The sequence below is a fragment of the Pristiophorus japonicus genome, unplaced genomic scaffold, assembly GCF_044704955.1.
Source record: "Pristiophorus japonicus isolate sPriJap1 unplaced genomic scaffold, sPriJap1.hap1 HAP1_SCAFFOLD_509, whole genome shotgun sequence".
Classification (NCBI taxonomy): Eukaryota; Metazoa; Chordata; class Chondrichthyes; family Pristiophoridae; genus Pristiophorus; species Pristiophorus japonicus.
The window spans coordinates 12,251-32,874 of record NW_027254415.1 but is presented as its reverse complement, the minus strand read 5'-3'; the positions used below and the strand labels follow the sequence as shown (position 1 = coordinate 32,874).

The 20,624-nt window shown below is 58.9% G+C and overlaps 1 protein-coding gene across 3 annotated transcripts in view; it reads left to right on the top strand.

The window, feature by feature from the left end:
* LOC139253738 (atrophin-1-like) overlaps nucleotides 1–17,998 on the top strand; it is a 371,736-nt gene extending 353,738 nt beyond the window's left edge. For 2 of the 3 annotated variants that reach the window (XM_070873528.1, XM_070873527.1), the window contains exons 10-11: nucleotides 12,512–12,541; nucleotides 16,846–17,998. In XM_070873528.1, coding sequence (XP_070729629.1) covers nucleotides 12,512–12,541; nucleotides 16,846–16,867 — 52 coding nt within the window. In that variant the 3' untranslated portion in view covers nucleotides 16,868–17,998. Of the gene's footprint in view, nucleotides 1–12,511; nucleotides 12,586–16,845 lie in introns of all 3 variants that reach the window. The other variant, XM_070873529.1, reaches the window with a different exon arrangement.
* The last annotated feature ends 2,626 nt before the right edge of the window (nucleotides 17,999–20,624 follow it).

Sequence of the window (20,624 nt, the reverse complement as noted above, 5' to 3'; positions counted from 1 at the left end):
CTGATCCCTGTCCAGTGACCCCTTGGTTAGGGAGGGGGGTGAATCAGCCCGGGTTCCTGCCCCTGATCCCTGTCCAGTGACCCCTGGGTTATGGAGGGGGGTGAATCAGCCCGGGTTCTTGCTCCTGATCCCTGTCCAGTGACCCCTGGGTTAGGGAGGGGGGTGAATCAGCCCGTGTTCCTGCTCCTGATCCCTGTCCAGTGACCCCTGGGTTAGGGAGGGGGGTGAATCAGCCCGAGTTCCTGCTCCTGATCCCTGTCCAGTGACCCCTGGGTTAGGGAGGGGTGTGAATCAGCCCGGGTTCCTGCTCCTGATCCCTGTCCAGTGACCCCTGGGTTAGGGAGTTGGGTGAATCAGCCCGGGTTCCTGCTCCTGATCCCTGTCCAGTGACCCCTGGGTTAGGGAGGAGTGAATCAGCCCAGGTTCCTGCTTCTGATCCCTGTCCAGTGACCGCTGGGTTAGGGAGGGGTGTGAATCAGCCCGGGTTCCTGCTCCTGATCCCTGTACAGTGACCCCTGGGTTAGGGATGGGGGTGAATCAGCCCGGGTTCCTGCTCCTGATCCCTGTCCAGTGACCCCTGGGTTAGGGAGGAGGGTGAATCAGCCCAGGTTCCTGCTCCTGATCCCTGTCCAGTGACCCCTGGGTTAGGGAGGGGGTTGAATCAGCCCGGGTTCCTGCTCCTGATCCCTGTCCAGTTACCCCTGGGTTAGGGAGGGGTGAATCAGCCCAGGTTCCTGCTTCTGATCCCTGTCCAGTGACCCCTGGGTTCGGGAGGGGGTGAATCAGCCCGGGTTCCTGCTCCTGATCCCTGTCCAGTGACCCCTCAGTTAGGGAGGGGGGTGAATCAGCCCGGGTTCCTGCTCCTGATCCCTGTCCAGTGACCCCTCAGTTAGGGAGGGGGGTGAATCAGCCCGGGTTCCTGCTCCTGATCCCTGTCCAGTGACCCCTCAGTTAGGGAGGGGGTGAATCAGCCCGGGTTCCTGCTCCTGATCCCTGTCCAGTGACCCCTCAGTTAGGGAGGGGGTGAATCAGCCCGGGTTCCTGCTCCTGATCCCTGTCCAGTGACCCCTCAGTTAGGGAGGGGGGTGAATCAGCCCGGATTCCTGCTCCTGATTCTTGTCCAGTGACCCCTGGGTTCGGGAGGGAGGGTGAATCAGCCCGGGTTCCTGCTCCTGATCCCTGTCCAGTGACCCCTGGGTTAGGGAGGGAGGGTGAATCAGCCCAGGTTCCTGCCCCTGATCCCTGTCCAGTGATCCCTGTGTTAGGGAGGGAGGTGAATCAGCCCGGGTTCCTGCTCCTGATCCCTGTCCAGTGACCCCTGGGTTCGGGAGGGAGGGTGAATCAGCCCGGGTTCTTGCTCCTGATCCCTGTCCAGTGACCCCTGGGTTCGGGAGGGAGGGTGAATCAGCCCGGGTTCTTGCTCCTGATCCCTGTCCAGTGACCCCTGGGTTCGGGAGGGAGGGTGAATCAGCCCGGGTTCTTGCTCCTGATCCCTGTCCAGTGACCCCTGGGTTCGGGAGGGAGGGTGAATCAGCTCGGGTTCCTGCTTCTGATCCCTGTCCAGTGACACATGGGTTAGGGAGGCGGCTTAATCAGCCCGGGTTCCTGCTCCTGATCCCTGTCCAGTGACCTCTGGGTTAGGGAGTGGGGTGAATCAGCCCGGGGTCCTGCTCCTGATCCCTGTCCAGTGACCCCTCAGTTAGGGATGGGGGTGAATCAGCCCGGGTTCCTGCTCCTGATCCCTGTCCAGTGACCCCTCAGTTAGGGAGGGGGTGAATCAGCCCGGGTTCCTGCTCCTGATCCCTGTCCAGTGACCCCTGGGTTAGGGAGGGGGGTGAATCAGCCCGGGTTCCTGCTCCTGATCCCTGTCCAGTGACCCCTGGGTTAGGGAGGGGGGTGAATCAGCCCGGGTTCCTGCTCCTGATCCCTGTCCAGTGACCCCTGGGTTAGGGAGTGGGGTGAATCAGCCCGGGTTCCTGCTCCTGATCCCTGTCCAGTGACCCCTGGGTTAGGGAGTGGGGTGAATCAGCCCGGGTTCCTGCTCCTGATCCCTGTCCAGTGACCCCTGGGTTAAGGAGGGTGGTGAATCAGCCCGGGTTCCTGCTCCTGATCCCTGTCCAGTGACCCCTCAGTTAGGGAGGGGGGTGAATCAGCCCAGGTTCCTGCTCCTGATCCCTGTCCAGTGACCCCTCAGTTAGGGAGTGGGGTGAATCAGCCCGGGTTCCTGCTCCTGATCCCTGTCCAGTGACCCCTCAGTTAGGGAGTGGGGTGAATCAGCCCGGGTTCCTGCTCCTGATCCCTGTCCAGTGACCCCTCAGTTAGGGAGGGGGGTGAATCAGCCCGGGTTCCTGCTCCCGATCCCTGTCCAGTGACCCCTGGGTTAGTGAGAGGGGTGAATCAGCCCGTGTTCCTGCTACTGATCCCTTTCCAGTGACCCCTGGGTTAGGGAGGGGTGAATCAGCCCAGGTTCCTGCTTCTGATCCCTGTCCAGTGACCCCTGGGTTAGGGAGTGGGGTGAATCAGCCCGGGTTCCTGCTCCTGATCCCTGTCCAGTGACCCCTGGGTTAGGGAGGGGGGTGAATCAGCCTGGATTCCTGCTCCTGATTCTTGTCCAGTGACCCCTCAGTTAGGGAGGGGGTGAATCAGCCCAGGTTCCTGCCCCTGATCCCTGTCCAGTGACCCCTGGTTTAGGGAGGGGGGTGAATCAGCCCGGGTTCCTGCTCCTGATCCCTGTCCAGTGACCCCTGGGTTAGGGAGGGGGGTGAATTAGCCCGGGTTCCTGCTCCTGATCCCTGTCCAGTGACCCCTGGGTGAGGGAGGTGGGTGAATCAGCCCGGGTTCCTGCTCCTAATCCCTGTCTAGTGACCCCTGGGTTAGGGAGCGGGGTGAATCAGCCCGGGTTCCTGCTCCTAATCCCTGTCTAGTGACCCCTGGGTTAGGGAGGGGATGAATCAGCCCGGGTTCCTGCTCCTGATCCCTGTCCAGTGACCCCTGGGTTAGGGAGGGGTGAATCAGCCCAGGTTCCTGCTCCTGATCCCTGTCCAGTGACCCCTGGGTTAGGGAGGGTGGTGAATCAGCCCGGGTTCCTGCCCCTGATCCCTGTCCAGTGACCCCTGGGTTAGGGATGGGGGTGAATCAGTCCGGGTTCCTGCTCCTGATCCCTGTCCAGTGACCCCTGGGTTAGGGAGGAGGGTGAATCAGCCCAGGTTGCTGCTCCTGATCCCTGTCCAGTGACCCCTGGGTTAGGGAGGGGGTTGAATCAGCCCGGGTTCCTGCTTCTGATCCCTGTCCAGTGACCCCTCAGTTAGGGAGGGGGTGAATCAGCCCGGGTTCCTGCTCCTGATCCCTGTCCAGTGACCCCTCAGTTAGGGAGGGGGTGAATCAGCCCGGGTTCCTGCTCCTGATCCCTGTCCAGTGACCCCTCAGTTAGGGAGGGGGTGAATCAGCCCGGGTTCCTGCTCCTGATCCCTGTCCAGTGACCCCTCAGTTAGGGAGGGGGTGAATCAGCCCGGGTTCCTGCTCCTGATCCCTGTCCAGTGACCCCTGGGTTAGGGAGGGGGGTGAATCAGCCCGGGTTCCTGCTCCTGATCCCTGTCCAGTGACCCCTCAGTTAGGGAGGGGGGTGAATCAGCCCGGGTTCCTGCTCCTGATCCCTGTCCAGTGACCCCTCAGTTAGGGAGAGGGTGAATCAGCCCGGGTTCCTGCTCCTGATCCCTGTCCAGTGACCCCTCAGTTAGGGAGGGGGTGAATCAGCCCGGGTTCCTGCCCCTGATCCCTGTCCAGTGACCCCTGGGTTAGGGAGGGGGGTGAATCAGCCCGGGTTCCTGCTCCTGATCCCTGTCCAGTGTCCCCTGGGTTAGGGAAGGGGGTGAATCAGCCCGGGTTCCTGCTCCTGATCCCTGTCCAGTGACCCCTGGGTTAGGGAGGTGGGTGAATCAGCCCGGGTTCCTGCTCCTGATCCCTGTCCAGTGACCCCTGGGTTAGGGAGGGGTGAATCAGCCCAGGTTCCTGCTTCTGATCCCTGTCCAGTGACCCCTGGGTTAGGGAGTGGGGTGAATCAGCCCGGGTTCCTGCTCCTGATCCCTGTCCAGTGACCCCTGGGTTAGGGAGGGGGGTGAATCAGCCCGGGTTCCTGCTCCTGATCCCTGTCCAGTGACCCGTGGGTTAGGGAGTGGGGTGAATCAGCCCGGGTTCCTGCTCCTGATCCCTGTCCAGTGACCCCTCAGTTAGGGAGGGGGTGAATCAGCCCGGGTTCCTGCTCCTGATCCCTGTCCAGTGCCCCTCAGTTAGGGAGGGGGTGAATCAGCCCGGGTTCCTGCTCCTGATCCCTGTCCAGTGACCCCTCAGTTAGGGAGGGGGTGAATCAGCCCGGATTCCTGCTCCTGATTCTTGTCCAGTGACCCCTCAGTTAGGGAGGGTGAATCAGCCCGGGTTCCTGCTCCTGATCCCTGTCCAGTGACCCCTGGGTTAGGGAGGGAGGGTGAATCAGCCCAGGTTCCTGCCCCTGATCCCTGTCCAGTGATCTCTGTGTTAGGGAGGGAGGTGAATCAGCCCGGGTTCCTGCCCCTGATCCCTGTCCAGTGACCCCTGGGTTAGGGAGGGGGGTGAATCAGCCCGTGTTCCTGCTCCTGATCCCTGTCCAGTGTCCCCTGGGTTAGGGAGGGGGGTGAATCAGCCCGGGTTCCTGCTCCTGATCCCTGTCCAGTGACCCCTGGGTTAGGGAGGTGGGTGAATCAGCCCGGGTTCCTGCTCCTGATCCCTGTCCAGTGACCCCTGGGTTAGGGAGTGGGGTGAATCAGCCCGGGTTCCTGCTCCTGATCCCTGTCCAGTGACCCCTGGGTTAGGGAGGGGGGTGAATCAGCCCGGGTTCCTGCTCCTGATCCCTGTCCAGTGATCCCTGGGTTAGGGAGGGGGGTGAATCAGCCCGGGTTCCTGCTCCTGATCCCTGTCCAGTGACCCCTGGGTTAGTGAGAGGGGTGAATCAGCCCTTGTTCCTGCTCCTGATCCCTGTCCAGTGACCCCTGGGTTAGGGAGGGGTGAATCAGCCCAGGTTCCTGCTTCTGATCCCTGTCCAGTGACCCCTGGGTTAGGGAGTGTGGTGAATCAGCCCGGGTTCCTGCTCCTGATCCCTGTCCAGTGACCCCTGGGTTAGGGAGGGGGGTGAATCAGCCCGGGTTCCTGCTCCTGATCCCTGTCCAGTGACCCGTGGGTTAGGGAGTGGGGTGAATCAGCCCGGGTTCCTGCTCCTGATCCCTGTCCAGTGACCCCTCAGTTAGGGAGGGGGTGAATCAGCCCGGGTTCCTGCTCCTGATCCCTGTCCAGTGCCCCTCAGTTAGGGAGGGGGTGAATCAGCCCGGGTTCCTGCTCCTGATCCCTGTCCAGTGACCCCTCAGTTAGGGAGGGGGGTGAATCAGCCCGGATTCCTGCTCCTGATTCTTGTCCAGTGACCCCTCAGTTAGGGAGGGTGAATCAGCCCGGGTTCCTGCTCCTGATCCCTGTCCAGTGACCCCTGGGTTAGGGAGGGAGGGTGAATCAGCCCAGGTTCCTGCCCCTGATCCCTGTCCAGTGATCTCTGTGTTAGGGAGGGAGGTGAATCAGCCCGGGTTCCTGCTCCTGATCCCTGTCCAGTGACACATGGGTTAGGGAGGGGGCTGAATCAGCCCGGGTTCCTGCTCCTGATCCCTGTCCAGTGACCCCTCAGTTAGGGAGGAAATGAATCAGCCCGGGTTCCTGCTCCTGATCCCTGTCCAGTGACCCCTCAGTTAGGGAGGGGGGTGAATCAGCCCGGGTTCCTGCTCCTGATCCGTGTCCAGTGACCCCTGGGTTAGGGAGTGGGGTGAATCAGCCCGGGGTCCTGCTCCTGATCCCTGTCCAGTGACCCCTCAGTTGGGGAGGGGGGTGAATCAGCCCGGGTTCCTTCTCCTGATCCCTGTCCAGTGACCCCTCAGTTAGGGAGGAGGGTGAATCAGCCCGGGTTCCTGCTCCTGATCCCTGTCCAGTGACCCCTGGGTTAGTGAGGGGGGTGAATCAGCCCGGGTTCCTGCTCCTGATCCCTGTCCAGTGACCCCTGAGTTAGGGAGGGAGGGTGAATCAGCCCGGGTTCCTGCTCCTGATCCCTGTCCAGTGACCCCTGGGTTAGGGAGGGGGGTGAATCAGCCCGGGTTCCTGCTCCTGATCCCTGTCCAGTGACCCCTGGGTTAGGGAGTGGTGAATCAGCCCAGGTTCCTGCTCCTGATCCCTGTCCAGTGACCCCTGAGTTAGGGACGGGGGTGAATCAGCCCGGGTTCCTGCCCCTGATCCCTGTCCAGTGACCCCTGGGTTAGGGAGGGGGGTGAATCAGCCCGGGTTCCTGCTCCTGATCCCTGTCCAGTGACCCCTGGGTTAGGGGGGGGGGTGAATCAGCCCGGGTTCCTGCTCCTGATCGCTGTCCAGTGACCCCTCAGTTAGGGAGTGGGGTGAATCAGCCCGGGTTCCTGCTCCTGATCCCTGTCCAGTGACCCCTGGGTTCGGGAGGAGGGGTGAATCAGCCCGGGTTCCTGCTCCTGATCCCTGTCCAGTGACCTCTGGGTTAGGGAGGGGGGTGAATCAGCCCGGGTTCCTGCTCCTGATCCCTGTCCAGTGACCCCTGGGTTAGGGAGGGGGGTGAATCAGCCCGGGGTCCTGCTCCTGATCCCTGTCCAGTGACCCCTCAGTTAGGGATGGGGGTGAATCAGCCCGGGTTCCTGCTCCTGATCCCTGTCCAGTGACCCCTCAGTTAGGGAGGGCGTGAATCAGCCCGGGTTCCTGCTCCTGATCCCTGTCCAGTGACCCCTGGGTTACGGAGGGGGGTGAATCAGCCCGGGTTCCTGCTCCTGATCCCTGTCCAGTGACCCCTGGGTTAGGGAGGGGGGTGAATCAGCCCGGGTTCCTGCTCCTGATCCCTGTCCAGTGACCCCTGGGTTAGGGAGGGAGGGTGAATCAGCCCGGGTTCCTGCTCCTGATCCCTGTCCAGTGACCCCTGGGTTAAGGAGGGTGGTGAATCAGCCCGGGTTCCTGCTCCTGATCCCTGTCCAGTGACCCCTGGGTTAGGGAGGGGGGTGAATCAGCCCGGGTTCCTGCTCCTGATCCCTGTCCAGTGACCCCTGGGTTAGGGAGTGGGGTGAATCAGCCCGGGTTCCTGCTCCCGATCCCTGTCCAGTGACCCCTGGGTTAGGGAGTGGGGTGAATCAGCCCGGGATCCTGCTCCTGATCCCTGTCCAGTGACCCCTGGGTTAGGGAGGGGGGTGAATCAGCCCGGGTTCCTGCTCCTGATCCCTGTCCAGTGACCCCTGGGTTAGGGAGTGGGGTGAATCAGCCCGGGATCCTGCTCCTGATCCCTGTCCAGTGACCCCTGGGTTAGGGAGTGGGGTGAATCAGCCCGGGATCCTGCTCCTGATCCCTGTCCAGTGACCCCTGGGTTAAGGAGGGTGGTGAATCAGCCCGGGTTCCTGCTCCTGATCCCTGTCCAGTGACCCCTGGGTTAGGGGGGGGGGTGAATCAGCCCGGGTTCCTGCTCCTGATCGCTGTCCAGTGACCCCTCAGTTAGGGAGGGGGGTGAATCAGCCCGGGTTCCTGCTCCTGATCCCTGTCCAGTGACCCCTGGGTTAGGGAGGGGGGTGAATCAGCCCGGGTTCCTGCTCCTGATCCCTGTCCAGTGACCCCTGGGTTCGGGAGGAGGGGTGAATCAGCCCGGGTTCCTGCTCCTGATCCCTGTCCAGTGACCTCTGGGTTAGGGAGTGGGGTGAATCAGCCCGGGGTCCTGCTCCTGATCCCTGTCCAGTGACCCCTCAGTTAGGGATGGGGGTGAATCAGCCCGGGTTCCTGCTCCTGATCCCTGTCCAGTGACCCCTCAGTTAGGGAGGGCGTGAATCAGCCCGGGTTCCTGCTCCTGATTCTTGTCCAGTGACCCCTGGGTTAGGGAGGGGGGTGAATCAGCCCGGGTTCCTGCTCCTGATCCCTGTCCAGTGACCCCTGGGTTGGGGAGGGGGGTGAATCAGCCCGGGTTCCTGCTCCTGATCCCTGTCCAGTGACCCCTGGGTTAGGGAGGGAGGGTGAATCAGCCCGGGTTCCTGCTCCTGATCCCTGTCCAGTGACCCCTGGGTTAGGGAGGGGGGTGAATCAGCCCGGGTTCCTGCTCCTGATCCCTGTCCAGTGACCCCTGGGTTAGGGAGTGGGGTGAATCAGCCCGGGTTCCTGCTCCTGATCCCTGTCCAGTGACCCCTCAGTTAGGGAGGGGGGTGAATCAGTCCGGGTTCCTGCTCCCGATCCCTGTCCAGTGACCCCTGGGTTAGGGAGGGGTGAATCAGCCCGGGTTCCTGCTCCTGATCCCTGTCCAGTGACCCCTGGGTTAGGGAGTGGGGTGAATCAGCCCGGGTTCCTGCTCCTGATCCCTGTCCAGTGACCCCTGGGTTAGAGAGGGGGTGAATCAGCCCGGGTTCCTGCTCCTGATCCCTGTCCAGTGACCCCTCAGTTAGGGAGGGGGGTGAATCAGCCCGGATTCCTGCTCCTGATTCTTGTCCAGTGACCCCTCAGTTAGGGAGGGGGGTGAATCAGCCCGGGTTCCTGCTCCTGATCCCTGTCTAGTGACCCCTGGGTTAGGGAGGGGGGTGAATCAGCCCGGGTTCTTGCTCCTGATCCCTGTCCAGTGACCCCTGGGTTAGGGAGGGGTGAATCAGCCCAGGTTCCTGCTCCTGATCCCTGTCCAGTGACCCCTGGGTTAGGGAGGGGGGTGAATCAGCCCGGGTTCCTGCCCCTGATCCCTGTCCAGTGACCCCTCAGTTAGAGAGGGGGTGAATCAGCCCGGGTTCCTGCTCCTGATCCCTGTCTAGTGACCCCTGGGTTAGTGAGAGGGGTGAATCAGCCCGTGTTCCTGCTTCTGATCCCTGTCCAGTGACCCCTGGGTTAGGGAGTGGTGTGAATCAGCCCGGGTTCCTGCTCCTGATCCCTGTCCAGTGACCCCTGGGTTAGGGACGGGGGTGAATCAGCCCGGGTTCCTGCTCCTGATCCCTGTCCAGTGACCCCTGGGTTCGGGAGAGGGGTGAATCAGCCCGGGTTCCTGCTCCTGATCCCTGTCCAGTGACCCCTGGGTTAGGGAGGGGGGTGAATCAGCCCGGGTTCCTGCTCCTGATCCCTGTCCAGTGTCCCCTGGGTTAGGGACGGGGGTGAATCAGCCCGGGTTCCTGCTCCTGATCCCTGTCCAGTGACCCCTGGGTTAGGGAGGTGGGTGAATCAGCCCGGGTTCCTGCTCCTGATCCCTGTCCAGTGACCCCTGGGTTAGGGAGGTGTGAATCAGCCCGGGTTCCTGCTCCTGATCCCTGTCCAGTGACCCCTGGGTTAGGGAGGGGGGTGAATCAGCCCGGGTTCCTGCTCCTGATCCCTGTCCAGTGTCCCCTGGGTTAGGGACGGGGGTGAATCAGCCCGGGTTCCTGCTCCTGATCCCTGTCCAGTGACCCCTGGGTTAGGGAGGGGGTGTGAATCAGCCCGGGTTCCTGCTCCTGATCCCTCTCCAGTGACCCCTGGGTTAGGGAGGGGGGTGAATCAGCCCGGGTTCCTGCTCCTGATCCCTGTCCAGTGACCCCTGGGTTAGGGAGGGGGGTGAATCAGCCCGGGTTCCTGCTCCTGATCCCTGTCCAGTGACCCCTGGGTTAGGGAGGGGGGTGAATCAGCCCGGGTTCCTGCTCCTGATCCCTGTCCAGTGATCCCTGGGTTAGGGAGGGGGGTGAATCAGCCCGGGTTCCTGCTCCTGATCCCTGTCCAGTGACCCTTTCAGTTCGGGAGGGGGTGAATCAGCCCGGGTTCCTGCTCCTGATCCCTGTCCAGTGACCCCTCAGTTAGGGAGGGAGGTGAATCAGCCCGGGTTCCTGCTCCTGATCCCTGTCCAGTGACCCCTCAGTTAGGGAGAGGGTGAATCAGCCTGGGTTCCTGCTCCTGATCCCTGTCCAGTGACCCCTGGGTTAGGGAGGGGGGTGAATCAGCCCGGGTTCCTGCTCCTGATCCCTGTCCAGTGTCCCCTGGGTTAGGGACGGGGGTGAATCAGCCCGGGTTCCTGCTCCTGATCCCTGTCCAGTGACCCCTGGGTTAGGGAGGTGGGTGAATCAGCCCGGGTTCCTGCTCCTGATCCCTGTCCAGTGACCCCTGGGTTAGGGAGGTGTGAATCAGCCCGGGTTCCTGCTCCTGATCCCTGTCCAGTGACCCCTGGGTTAGGGAGGGGGGTGAATCAGCCCGGGTTCCTGCTCCTGATCCCTGTCCAGTGTCCCCTGGGTTAGGGACGGGGGTGAATCAGCCCGGGTTCCTGCTCCTGATCCCTGTCCAGTGACCCCTGGGTTAGGGAGGGGGTGTGAATCAGCCCGGGTTCCTGCTCCTGATCCCTCTCCAGTGACCCCTGGGTTAGGGAGGGGGGTGAATCAGCCCGGGTTCCTGCTCCTGATCCCTGTCCAGTGACCCCTGGGTTAGGGAGGGGGGTGAATCAGCCCGGGTTCCTGCTCCTGATCCCTGTCCAGTGACCCCTGGGTTAGGGAGGGGGGTGAATCAGCCCGGGTTCCTGCTCCTGATCCCTGTCCAGTGACCCCTGGGTTAGGGAGGGGGGTGAATCAGCCCGGATTCCTGCTCCTGATCCCTGTCCAGTGACCCCTCAGTTTGGGAGGGGGTGAATCAGCCCGGGTTCCTGCTCCTGATCCCTGTCCAGTGACCCCTCAGTTAGGGAGGGGGATGAATCAGCCCGGGTTCCTGCTCCTGATCCCTGTCCAGTGACCCCTCAGTTAGGGAGAGGGTGAATCAGCCCGGGTTCCTGCTCCTGATCCCTGTCCAGTGACCCCTGGGTTAGGGAGGAGGGTGAATCAGCCCGGGTTCCTGCTCCTGATCCCTGTCCAATGTCCCCTGGGTTAGGGAGGGGGGTGAATCAGCCCGTGTTCCTGCTCCTGATCCCTGTCCAGTGACCCCTGGGTTAGGGAGGGGCGTGAATCAGCCCGGGTTCCTGCTCCTGATCCCTGTCCAGTGACCCCTCAGTTAGGGAGGGGGGTGAATCAGCCCGGGTTCCTGCTCCTGATCCCTGTCCAGTGACCCCTCAGTTAGGGAGAGGGTTAATCAGCCCGGGTTCCTGCTCCTGATCCCTGTCCAGTGTCCCCTGGGTTAGGGAGTGGTGTGAATCAGGCCGGGTTCCTGCTCCTGATCCCTGTCCAGTGACCCCTGGGTTCGGGAGAGGGGTGAATCAGCCCGGGTTCCTGCTCCTGATCCCTGTCCAGTGACCCCTGGGTTAGGGAGGGGGGTGAATCAGCCCGGGTTCCTGCTCCTGATCCCTGTCCAGTGACCCCTGGGTTCAGGAGGGAGTGAATCAGCCCGGGTTCCTGCTCCTGATCCCTGTCCAGTGACCCCTGGGTTAGGGAGGGGGGTGAATCAGCCCGGGTTCCTGCTCCTGATCCCTGTCCTGTGACCCCTGGGTTAGGGAGAGGGGGTGAATCAGCCCGGGTTCCTGCTCCTGATCCCTGTCCAGTGACCCCTGGGTTAGGGAGAGGGGGTGAATCAGTCCGGGTTCCTGCTCCTGATCCCTGTCCAGTGACCTCTGGGTTAGGGAGAGGGTGTGAATCAGCCAGGGTTCCTGCTCCTGATCCCTCTCCAGTGACCCCTGGGTTAGGGAGGGGGGTGAATCAGCCCGGGTTCCTGCTCCTGATCCCTGTCCAGTGACCCCTGGGTTAGGGAGGGGGTGTGAATCAGCCCGGGTTCCTGCTCCTGATCCCTCTCCAGTGACCCCTGGGTTAGGGAGGGGGGTGAATCAGCCCGGGTTCCTGCTCCTGATCCCTGTCCAGTGACCCCTGGGTTAGGGAGGGGGGTGAATCAGCCCGGGTTCCTGCTCCTGATCCCTGTCCAGTGACCCCTGGGTTAGGGAGGGGGGTGAATCAGCCCGGGTTCCTGCTCCTGATCCCTGTCCAGTGACCCCTGGGTTAGGGAGGGAGGTGAATCAGCCTGGGTTCCTGCTCCTGATCCCTGTCCAGTAACCCCTGGGTTAGGGAGGGGGGTGAATTAGCCCCGGTTCCTGCTCCTGATCCCTGTCCAGAGACCCCTGGGTTAGGGAGGGGGCTGAATCAGCCCGTGTTCCTGCTCCTGATCCCTGTCCAGTGACCCCTGGGTTAGGGAGGGGGGTGAATCAGCCCGGGTTCCTGCTCCTGATCCCTGTCCAGTGACCCCTGGGTTAGGGAGGGGGGTGAATCAGCCCGGGTTCCTGCTCCTGATCCCTGTCCAGTGACCCCTGGGTTAGGGAGGGGGGTGAATCAGCCCGGGTTTCTGCTCCTGATCCCTGTCCAGTGACCCCTGGGTTAGGGAGGGGGGTGAATCAGCCCGGGTTCCTGCTCCTGATTAATGTTCACAGGGATGCATCCTCCACAGTTGAATATCCTGCCAAATATACTGTAAGTGCCGTCTCTGTTTCTGGGGAGCTGATGGGTGCATGTCTTGTGAGTCTTGCAGTATTAACTAATTTCGTCTTCTTACTGTTTTGCAGGGTCTGGGCAAATTATTTCTCGATGCGGAGGTGAATAAAGCCACAGTGGATGAATTGGCCCGTCCGTTCTCTGAGTAAGGAGGCCCTCTGTATCTAACCCCGTGCTGTACCTGCCCTGGGAGTGTTTGATGGGACAGTGTAGAGGGAGCTTTACTCTGTATCTAACCCCCTGTACCTGCCCTGGGAGTGTTTGATGGGACAGTGTCGAGGGAGCTTTACTCTGTATCTAACCCCCTGTACCTGCCCTGGGAGTGTTTGATGGGACAGTGTAGAGGGAGCTTTACTCTGTATCTAACCCCGTGCTGTACCTGCCCTGGGAGTGTTTGATGGGACAGTGTAGAGGGAGCTTTACTCTGTATCTAACCCCCTGTACCTGCCCTGGGAGTGTTTGATGGGACAGTGTAGAGGGAGCTTTACTCTGTATCTAACCCCGTGCTGTACCTGCCCTGGGAGTGTTTGATGGGACAGTGTAGAGGGAGCTTTACTCTGTATCTAACCCCCTGTACCTGCCCTGGGAGTGTTTGATGGGACAGTGTAGAGGGAGCTTTACTCTGTGTCTAACTCCCTGTACCTGCCCTGTGAGTGTTTGATGGGACAGTGTAGAGGGAGCTTTACTCTGTATCTAACCCCGTGCTGTACCTGCCCTGGGAGAGTTTGATGGGACAGTGTAGAGGGAGCTTTACTCTGTATCTAACCCCCTGTACCTGCCCTGGGAGTGTTTGATGGGACAGTGTAGAGGGAGCTTTACTCTGTATCTAACCCCCTGTACCTGCCCTGGGAGTGTTTGATGGGACAGTGTAGAGGGAGCTTTACTCTGTATCTAACCTCGTGCTGTACCTGCCCTGGGAGTGTTTGATGGGGCAGTGTAGAGGGAGCTTCACTCTGTATCTAACCCCGTGCTGTACCTGCCCTGGGAGTGTGTGATGGGGCAGTGTAGAGGGAGCTTTACTCTGTATCTAACCCCCTATCCCTGCCCTGGGAGTGTTTGATGGGACAGTGTAGAGGGAGCTTTACTCTGTATCTAACCCCCTGTACCTGCCCTGGGAGTGTTTGATGGGACAGTGTAGAGGGAGCTTTACTCTGTATCTAACCCAGTGCTGTACCTGCCCTGGGAGTGTTTGATGGGACAGTGTAGAGGGAGCTTTACTCTGTATCTAACCCCCTATCCCTGCCCTGGGAGTGTTTGATGGGACAGTGTAGAGGGAGCTTTACTCTGTATCTAACCCCCTGTACCTGCCCTGGGAGTGTTTGATGGGACAGTATAGAGGGAGCTTTACTCTGTATCTAACCCAGTGCTGTACCTGCCCTGGGAGTGTTTGATGGGACAGTGTAGAGGGAGCTTTACTCTGTATCTAACCCCCTGTACCTGCCCTGGGTGTGTTTGATGGGACAGTGTAGAGGGAGCTTTACTCTGTATCTAACCCCCTGTACCTGCCCTGGGTGTGTTTGATGGGACAGTGTAGAGGGAGCTTTACTCTGTATCTAACCCCATGCTGTACCTGCCCTGGGAGTGTTTGATGGGACAGTGTAGAGGGAGCTTTACTCTGTGTCTATCCCCCTGTACCTGCCCTGGGAGTGTTTGATGGGACAGTGTAGAGGGAGCTTTACTCTGTATCTAACCCCCTGTACCTGCCCTGGGAGTGTCTGATGGGACAGTGTAGAGAGAGCTTTACTCTGTATCTATCCCCCTGTACCTGCCCTGGGAGTGTTTGATGGGACAGTGTAGAGAGAGCTTTACTCTGTATCTAACCCCCTGTACCTGCCCTGGGAGTGTTTGATGGGACAGTGTAGAGGGAGCTTTACTCTGTGTCTATCCCCCTGTACCTGCCCTGGGAGTGTTTGATGGGACAGTGTAGAGGGAGCTTTACTCTGTATCTAAACCCGTGCTGTACCTGCCCTGGGAGTGTTTGATGGGACAGTGTAGAGGGAGCTTTACTCTGTATCTAACCCCCTGTACCTGCCCTGGGAGTGTTTGATGGGACAGTGTAGAGGGAGCTTTACTCTGTGTCTAACCCCCTGTACCTGCCCTGTGAGTGTTTGATGGGACAGTGTAGAGGGAGCTTTACTCTGTATCTAACCCCGTGCTGTACCTGCCCTGGGAGAGTTTGATGGGACAGTGTAGAGGGAGCTTTACTCTGTATCTAACCCCCTGTACCTGCCCTGGGAGTGTTTGATGGGACAGTGTAGAGGGAGCTATACTCTGTATCTAACCCCCTGTACCTGCCCTGGGAGTGTTTGATGGGACAGTGTAGAGGGAGCTTTACTCTGTATCTAACCTCGTGCTGTACCTGCCCTGGGAGTGTTTGATGGGGCAGTGTAGAGGGAGCTTTACTCTGTATCTAACCCCGTGCTGTACCTGCCCTGGGAGTGTTTGATGGGACAGTGTAGAGGGAGCTTTACTCTGTATCTAACCTCGTGCTGTACCTGCCCTGGGAGTGTTTGATGGGGCAGTGTAGAGGGAGCTTCACTCTGTATCTAACCCCGTGCTGTACCTGCCCTGGGAGTGTGTGATGGGGCAGTGTAGAGGGAGCTTTACTCTGTATCTAACCCCCTATCCCTGCCCTGGGAGTGTTTGATGGGACAGTGTAGAGGGAGCTTTACTCTGTATCTAACCCCCTGTACCTGCCCTGGGAGTGTTTGATGGGACAGTGTAGAGGGAGCTTTACTCTGTATCTAACCCCCTGTACCTGCCCTGGGTGTGTTTGATGGGACAGTGTAGAGGGAGCTTTACTCTGTATCTAACCCCCTGTACCTGCCCTGGGTGTGTTTGATGGGACAGTGTAGAGGGAGCTTTACTCTGTATCTAACCCCATGCTGTACCTGCCCTGGGAGTGTTTGGTGGGACAGTGTAGAGGGAGCTTTACTCTGTGTCTATCCCCCTGTACCTGCCCTGGGAGTGTTTGATGGGACAGTGTAGAGGGAGCTTTACTCTGTATCTAACCCCCTGTACCTGCCCTGGGAGTGTCTGATGGGACAGTGTAGAGAGAGCTTTACTCTGTATCTATCCCCCTGTACCTGCCCTGGGAGTGTTTGATGGGACAGTGTAGAGAGAGCTTTACTCTGTATCTAACCCCCTGTACCTGCCCTGGGAGTGTTTGATGGGACAGTGAAGGGGAGTCAAAAGGCTTTTGACAAGGTCCCACACAAGAGATTGGTGTGCAACATTAAAGCACATGGTATTGGGGGTAATGTACTGACGTGGATGGAGAACTGATTGGCAGACAGGAAGCAGAGAGTCGGGATAAACGGGGCCTTTTCAGAATGGCAGGCAGTGACTAGTGGGGTGCCGCAGGGCTCAGTGCTGGGACCCCAGCTATTTACAATATACATCAATGATTTAGATGAAGGAATTGAATGTAATATCTCCAAGTTTGCAGATGACACTAAGCTGGGTGGCGGTGTGAGCTGTGAGGAGGACGCTAAGAGGCTGCAGGGTGACTTGGACAGGTTAGGTGAGTGGGCAAATGCATGGCAGATGAAGTATAATGTGGATAAATGTGAGGTTATCCACTTTGGTGGTAAAAACAGGAAGGCAGAATATTATCTGAATGGTGACAGATTAGGAAAAGGGGAGGTGCAACGAGACCTGGGTGTCATGGTTCATCAGTCATTGAAAGTTGGCATGCAGGTACAGCAGGCGGTGAAGAAGGCAAATGGTATGTTGGCCTTCATAGCGAGGGGATTTGAGTATAGGAGCAGGGAGGTCTTACTGCAGTTGTACAGGGTCTTGGTGAGGCCTCACCTGGAATATTGTGTTCAGTTTTGGTCTCCTAATCTGAGGAAGGACATTCTTGCTATTGAGGGAGTGCAGCGAAGGTTCACCAGACTGATTCCCGGGATGGCAGGACTGACATATGAGGAGAGACTGGATCGACTGGGCCTGTATTCACTGGAGTTCAGAAGGATGGGAGGGGATCTCATAGAAATATATAAAATTCTGACGGGACTGGACAGGTTAGATGCGGGAAGAATGTTCCCAATGTTGGGGAAGTCCAGAACCAGGGGACACAGTCTAAGGATAAGGGGTAGGCCGTTTAGGACTGAGATGAGGAGAAACTTCTTCACTCAGAGAGTTGTTAACCTGTGGAATTCCCTGCCGCAGAGAGTTGTTGAGACCAGTTCACTGGATATATTCCAGAGGGAGTTAAATGTGGCCCTTACGGCTAAAGGGATCAAGGGGTATGGAGAGAAAGCAGGAAAGGGGTACTGAGGTGAATGATCAGCCATGATCTTATTGAATGGCGGTGCAGGCTCGAAGGGCCGAATGGCCGACTCCTGCACCTATTGTCTGTGTTTCGATGTTTCGATGTTATTTTCTTGTCTTTCTGGCACAGGCGTTTGCAGGAAGAAAGGTGACAGGAATCCTTGACTCCAACGAGGCCGATGGACATGTCCACACTGAGCCAGTGGTCTGGACGTGATCCAGGACTGGGGATTGACCCTTCCGGAGGGCTTATTGGGCCCGGCGCTGTTTCTTTATACTGACACCCGTCGGAAAAAAAAAACCGGAATCTTTTCCAGGAAAATGGATGCCGTTGGGGGGTTTGGGGCAGTCCCGCGACCTCGCGACTCATTGATCCACCCTGCCCCCCGCCATCTCCGTGGAAACGACCGATCTTACTTTCTTTTTTTTTTGTTATTTATTTAACGTTTTAATATTTCCTTCTTTCGGGAACATTCTTTCAGAATCAGTTCAGACATCCCTTCTTCCCCCCCCCCCCCCCCCCACCCCCCGCCTTTCCCTTCGCTGTGACCCCCCCACCCACCGCCCCCTGCCCCTGGTGTGGTACTGACCTCTGACCCCCCCCCCGCACACACGCACACACACACACACATACACACGCACACAGAGCAGGAAAAGCCCAGGCTCCATTTCGGGCCTAGTGCCGGCAATTGGATGAGCTCACGTACCCGTTGTGGGAGCGAGCCACCACACACACACACACACACGCACGCAGAGCAGGAAAAGCCCAGGCTCCATTTGCGGCCTGTGTCGCATCAGCCCGATCTCACCCTTTTTGCAGGACAGAGCCACCGCCCAACCCCCCCCCCCCCCCCCCAAACCCCCACCCCCACTCCGGTCCCACGCCCCACCACACCGCACACACACAGAGCAGGAAAGGCCCAGGCTCCATTTGCGGCCTGTTCGCCTGGTCTCAGCCACTGGGCAAAAAAAAAAAAAACCCCCCTCGCTTATCCCTTCCCGCCACTGAACCCAAGTCACGAACGTACACTGCCGGGATTAAAATGGATGCTCTGTACGAGATTTCGGGATCTCGATATGGGCACTTTTCCTGCTTTTCGGTCAGAAAAACATTTTCGTTTTCAAGATTCTCACTTCAAAGAATGCCCACGACCTTGAAAGCCCCACAGATTCCAATCGTTCCGTGCTCATATACATAGTTTTATTTTTTAGTATGTGTTCGTATCTGTCTGCATGAATATAAGGCCGTGTTTAAAATAAAGTCAACTGCTTTTCAAATAAAACCTGCTGTCGCTACCTTCTTGCCGTTTGAGCTGGGGAGGGAGGGAGGGAGAGGGAGTGAGAGGTTTCCCCCCAGACATTGCCCCTTTTCCCAAGCCTCCTCTCCGGTGGACAGAGCGAGATCCAGGAGTTTAGGGTCACTGCGAGTTTAGGGTCACCGCGCTGTCGGAGGGGCAGTACTGAGGGAGCGCCGCACTGCGCTGTCGGAGGGGCAGTACTGAGGGAGCGCCGCACTGCGCTGTCGGAGGGGCAGTACTGAGGGAGCGCCACACTGCGCTGTCGGAGGGGCAGAACTGAGGGAGTGCCACACTGTTGGAGGGTCAGTACTGAGGGAGTGCCACACTGTCGGAGGGGCAGTACTGAGGGAGCGCCGCACTGTCGGAGGGGCAGTACTGAGGGAGCGCCGCACTGTCGGAGGGGCAGTACTGAGGGAGCGCCGCACTGTCGGAGGGGCAGTACTGAGGGAGCGCCGCACTGTCGGAGGGGCAGTACTGAGGGAGTGCCACACTGTCGGAGGGGCAGTACTGAGGGAGTGCCGCACTGTCGGAGGGGCAGTACTGAGGGAGTGCCGCACTGTCGGAGGGGCAGTACTGAGGGAGTGCCGCACTGTCGGAGGGGCGGTACTGAGGGAGCGCCGCACTGTCGGAGGGGCAGTACTGAGGGAGCGCCGCACTGTCGGAGGGGCAGTACTGAGGGAGCGCCGCACTGTCGGAGGGGCAGTACTGAGGGAGTGCCGCACTGTCGGAGGGGCGGTACTGAGGGAGCACCGCACTGTCGGAGGGGCAGTACTGAGGGAGTGCTGCACTGTCGGAGGGGCAGTACTGAGGGAGCGCCGCACTGTCGGAGGGGCAGTACCGAGGGAGTGCCGCACTGTCGGAGGGGCAGCACTGAGGGAGTTAAACCGAGGCCCCGTCTGCTCTCTCAGGTGGACGTAAAAGTTCGCACGGCCATGACTGGATGAAGAGCCGGGGGGAGTTCTCCCCGGTGCCCTGGGGCCTATATTTATCCCTCAACCAACATCACTAAAATACAGATGATCCGATTATTTATCTCATTGCTGTTTGTGGGAGCTTGCTGTGCGCAAATTGACACTTGAGTGACGACTTAATGGAGGAATATCATCGGCACATATGAATGGGAGGAGGCTATTGTGCCCCTTGAGCCTGTTCAGCCGTTCAACATAATCTACCCGTCTATATCCTGACTGGGGGGAGAGAATTCCAGACTTCCACCACCCTTTGAGTGACGAAATACTTGTTGACATCACCCCCCCTGAACAGCTTGGTTCTAGTTTTAAGGTTACGCCCTTGTTCTGGACTCCACTCCACCCCCAGAGCAAATAATTCTTCTCTTGTCGACCCCGATGAATTTTTTGACCATTTTAAACACCTCGAATAGATCACCCTTTAACCTTCTGCACTCAACATAAGGACCAGGAGCAGGAGTCGGCCATTCAGCCCCTCGAGCCTGCCCCGCCATTCAATACGATCGCGGCTGACCCGATCATGGACTCAGCTCCACTTCCCCGCCCTCTCCCCGTAACCCTTGACCCCCCCCATCGCTCAAAAATCTGTCTATCTCCGTGCAGTTTTGGTCACCTTACTTAAGGAAGGGTATACTAAGCTTTGGAGGGGGTACAGAGACGATTCACCAGGCTGATTCCGGAGATGAGGGGGTTACCTTATGATGATAGATTGAGTAGACTGGGTCTTTACTCGTTGGAGTTCAGAAGGATGAGGGGTGATCTTATAGAAACATTTAAAATCATGAAAGGGATAGACAAGATAGAGGCAGAGAGGTTGTTTCCACTGGTCGGGGAGACTAGAACTAGGGGGCACAGCCTCAACATACGGGGGAGCCAATTTAAAAGCGAGTTGAGAAGGAATCTGTGGAATTCTCTGCCCAAGGAAGCAGTTGAGGCTAGCTCATTGAATGTATTCACGTCACAGATAGATAGATTTTTAACCAATAAGGGAATTAAGGGTTACGGGGAGCGAGCGGGTAAGTGGAGATGAGTCCACGGCCAGATCAGCCATGGTCTTGTTGAATGGCGGAGCAGGCTCGAGGGGCTAGATGGCCTACTCCTGTTCCTAATTCTTATGTTCTTATGTTCTTATATAACAGGCCCGAGGGGCTGAATGGGCCTCCTGTTCCTGTGTAACAGGCCCGAGGGGCTGAATGGGCCTCCTCCTGTTCCTGTGTAACAGGCTCGAGGGGCTGAATGGGCCTCCTCCTGTTCCTGTGTAACAGGCTCGAGGGGCTGAATGGGCCTCCTCCTGTTCCTGTGCAACAGGCTCGAGGGGCTGAATGGGCCTCCTCCTGTTCCTGTGTAACAGGCTCGAGGGGCTGAATGGGCCTCCTCCTGTTCCTGTGTAACAGGATCGAGGGGCTGAATGGGCCTCCTCCTGTTCCTGTGTAACAGGCTCGAGGGGCTGAATGGGCCTCCTCCTGTTCCTGTGTAACAGGCTCGAGGGGCTGAATGGGCCTCCTGTTCCTGTGTAACAGGCTCGAGGGGCTGAATGGCCTACTCCTGTTCCTAATTCTTATGTTCTTATTAATGTTGAGGAGGTCCGGAGCCAGGGGTCACGGTCTGGGGATGGGGGGGGGGGGCCATTTGGGGCCGAGATG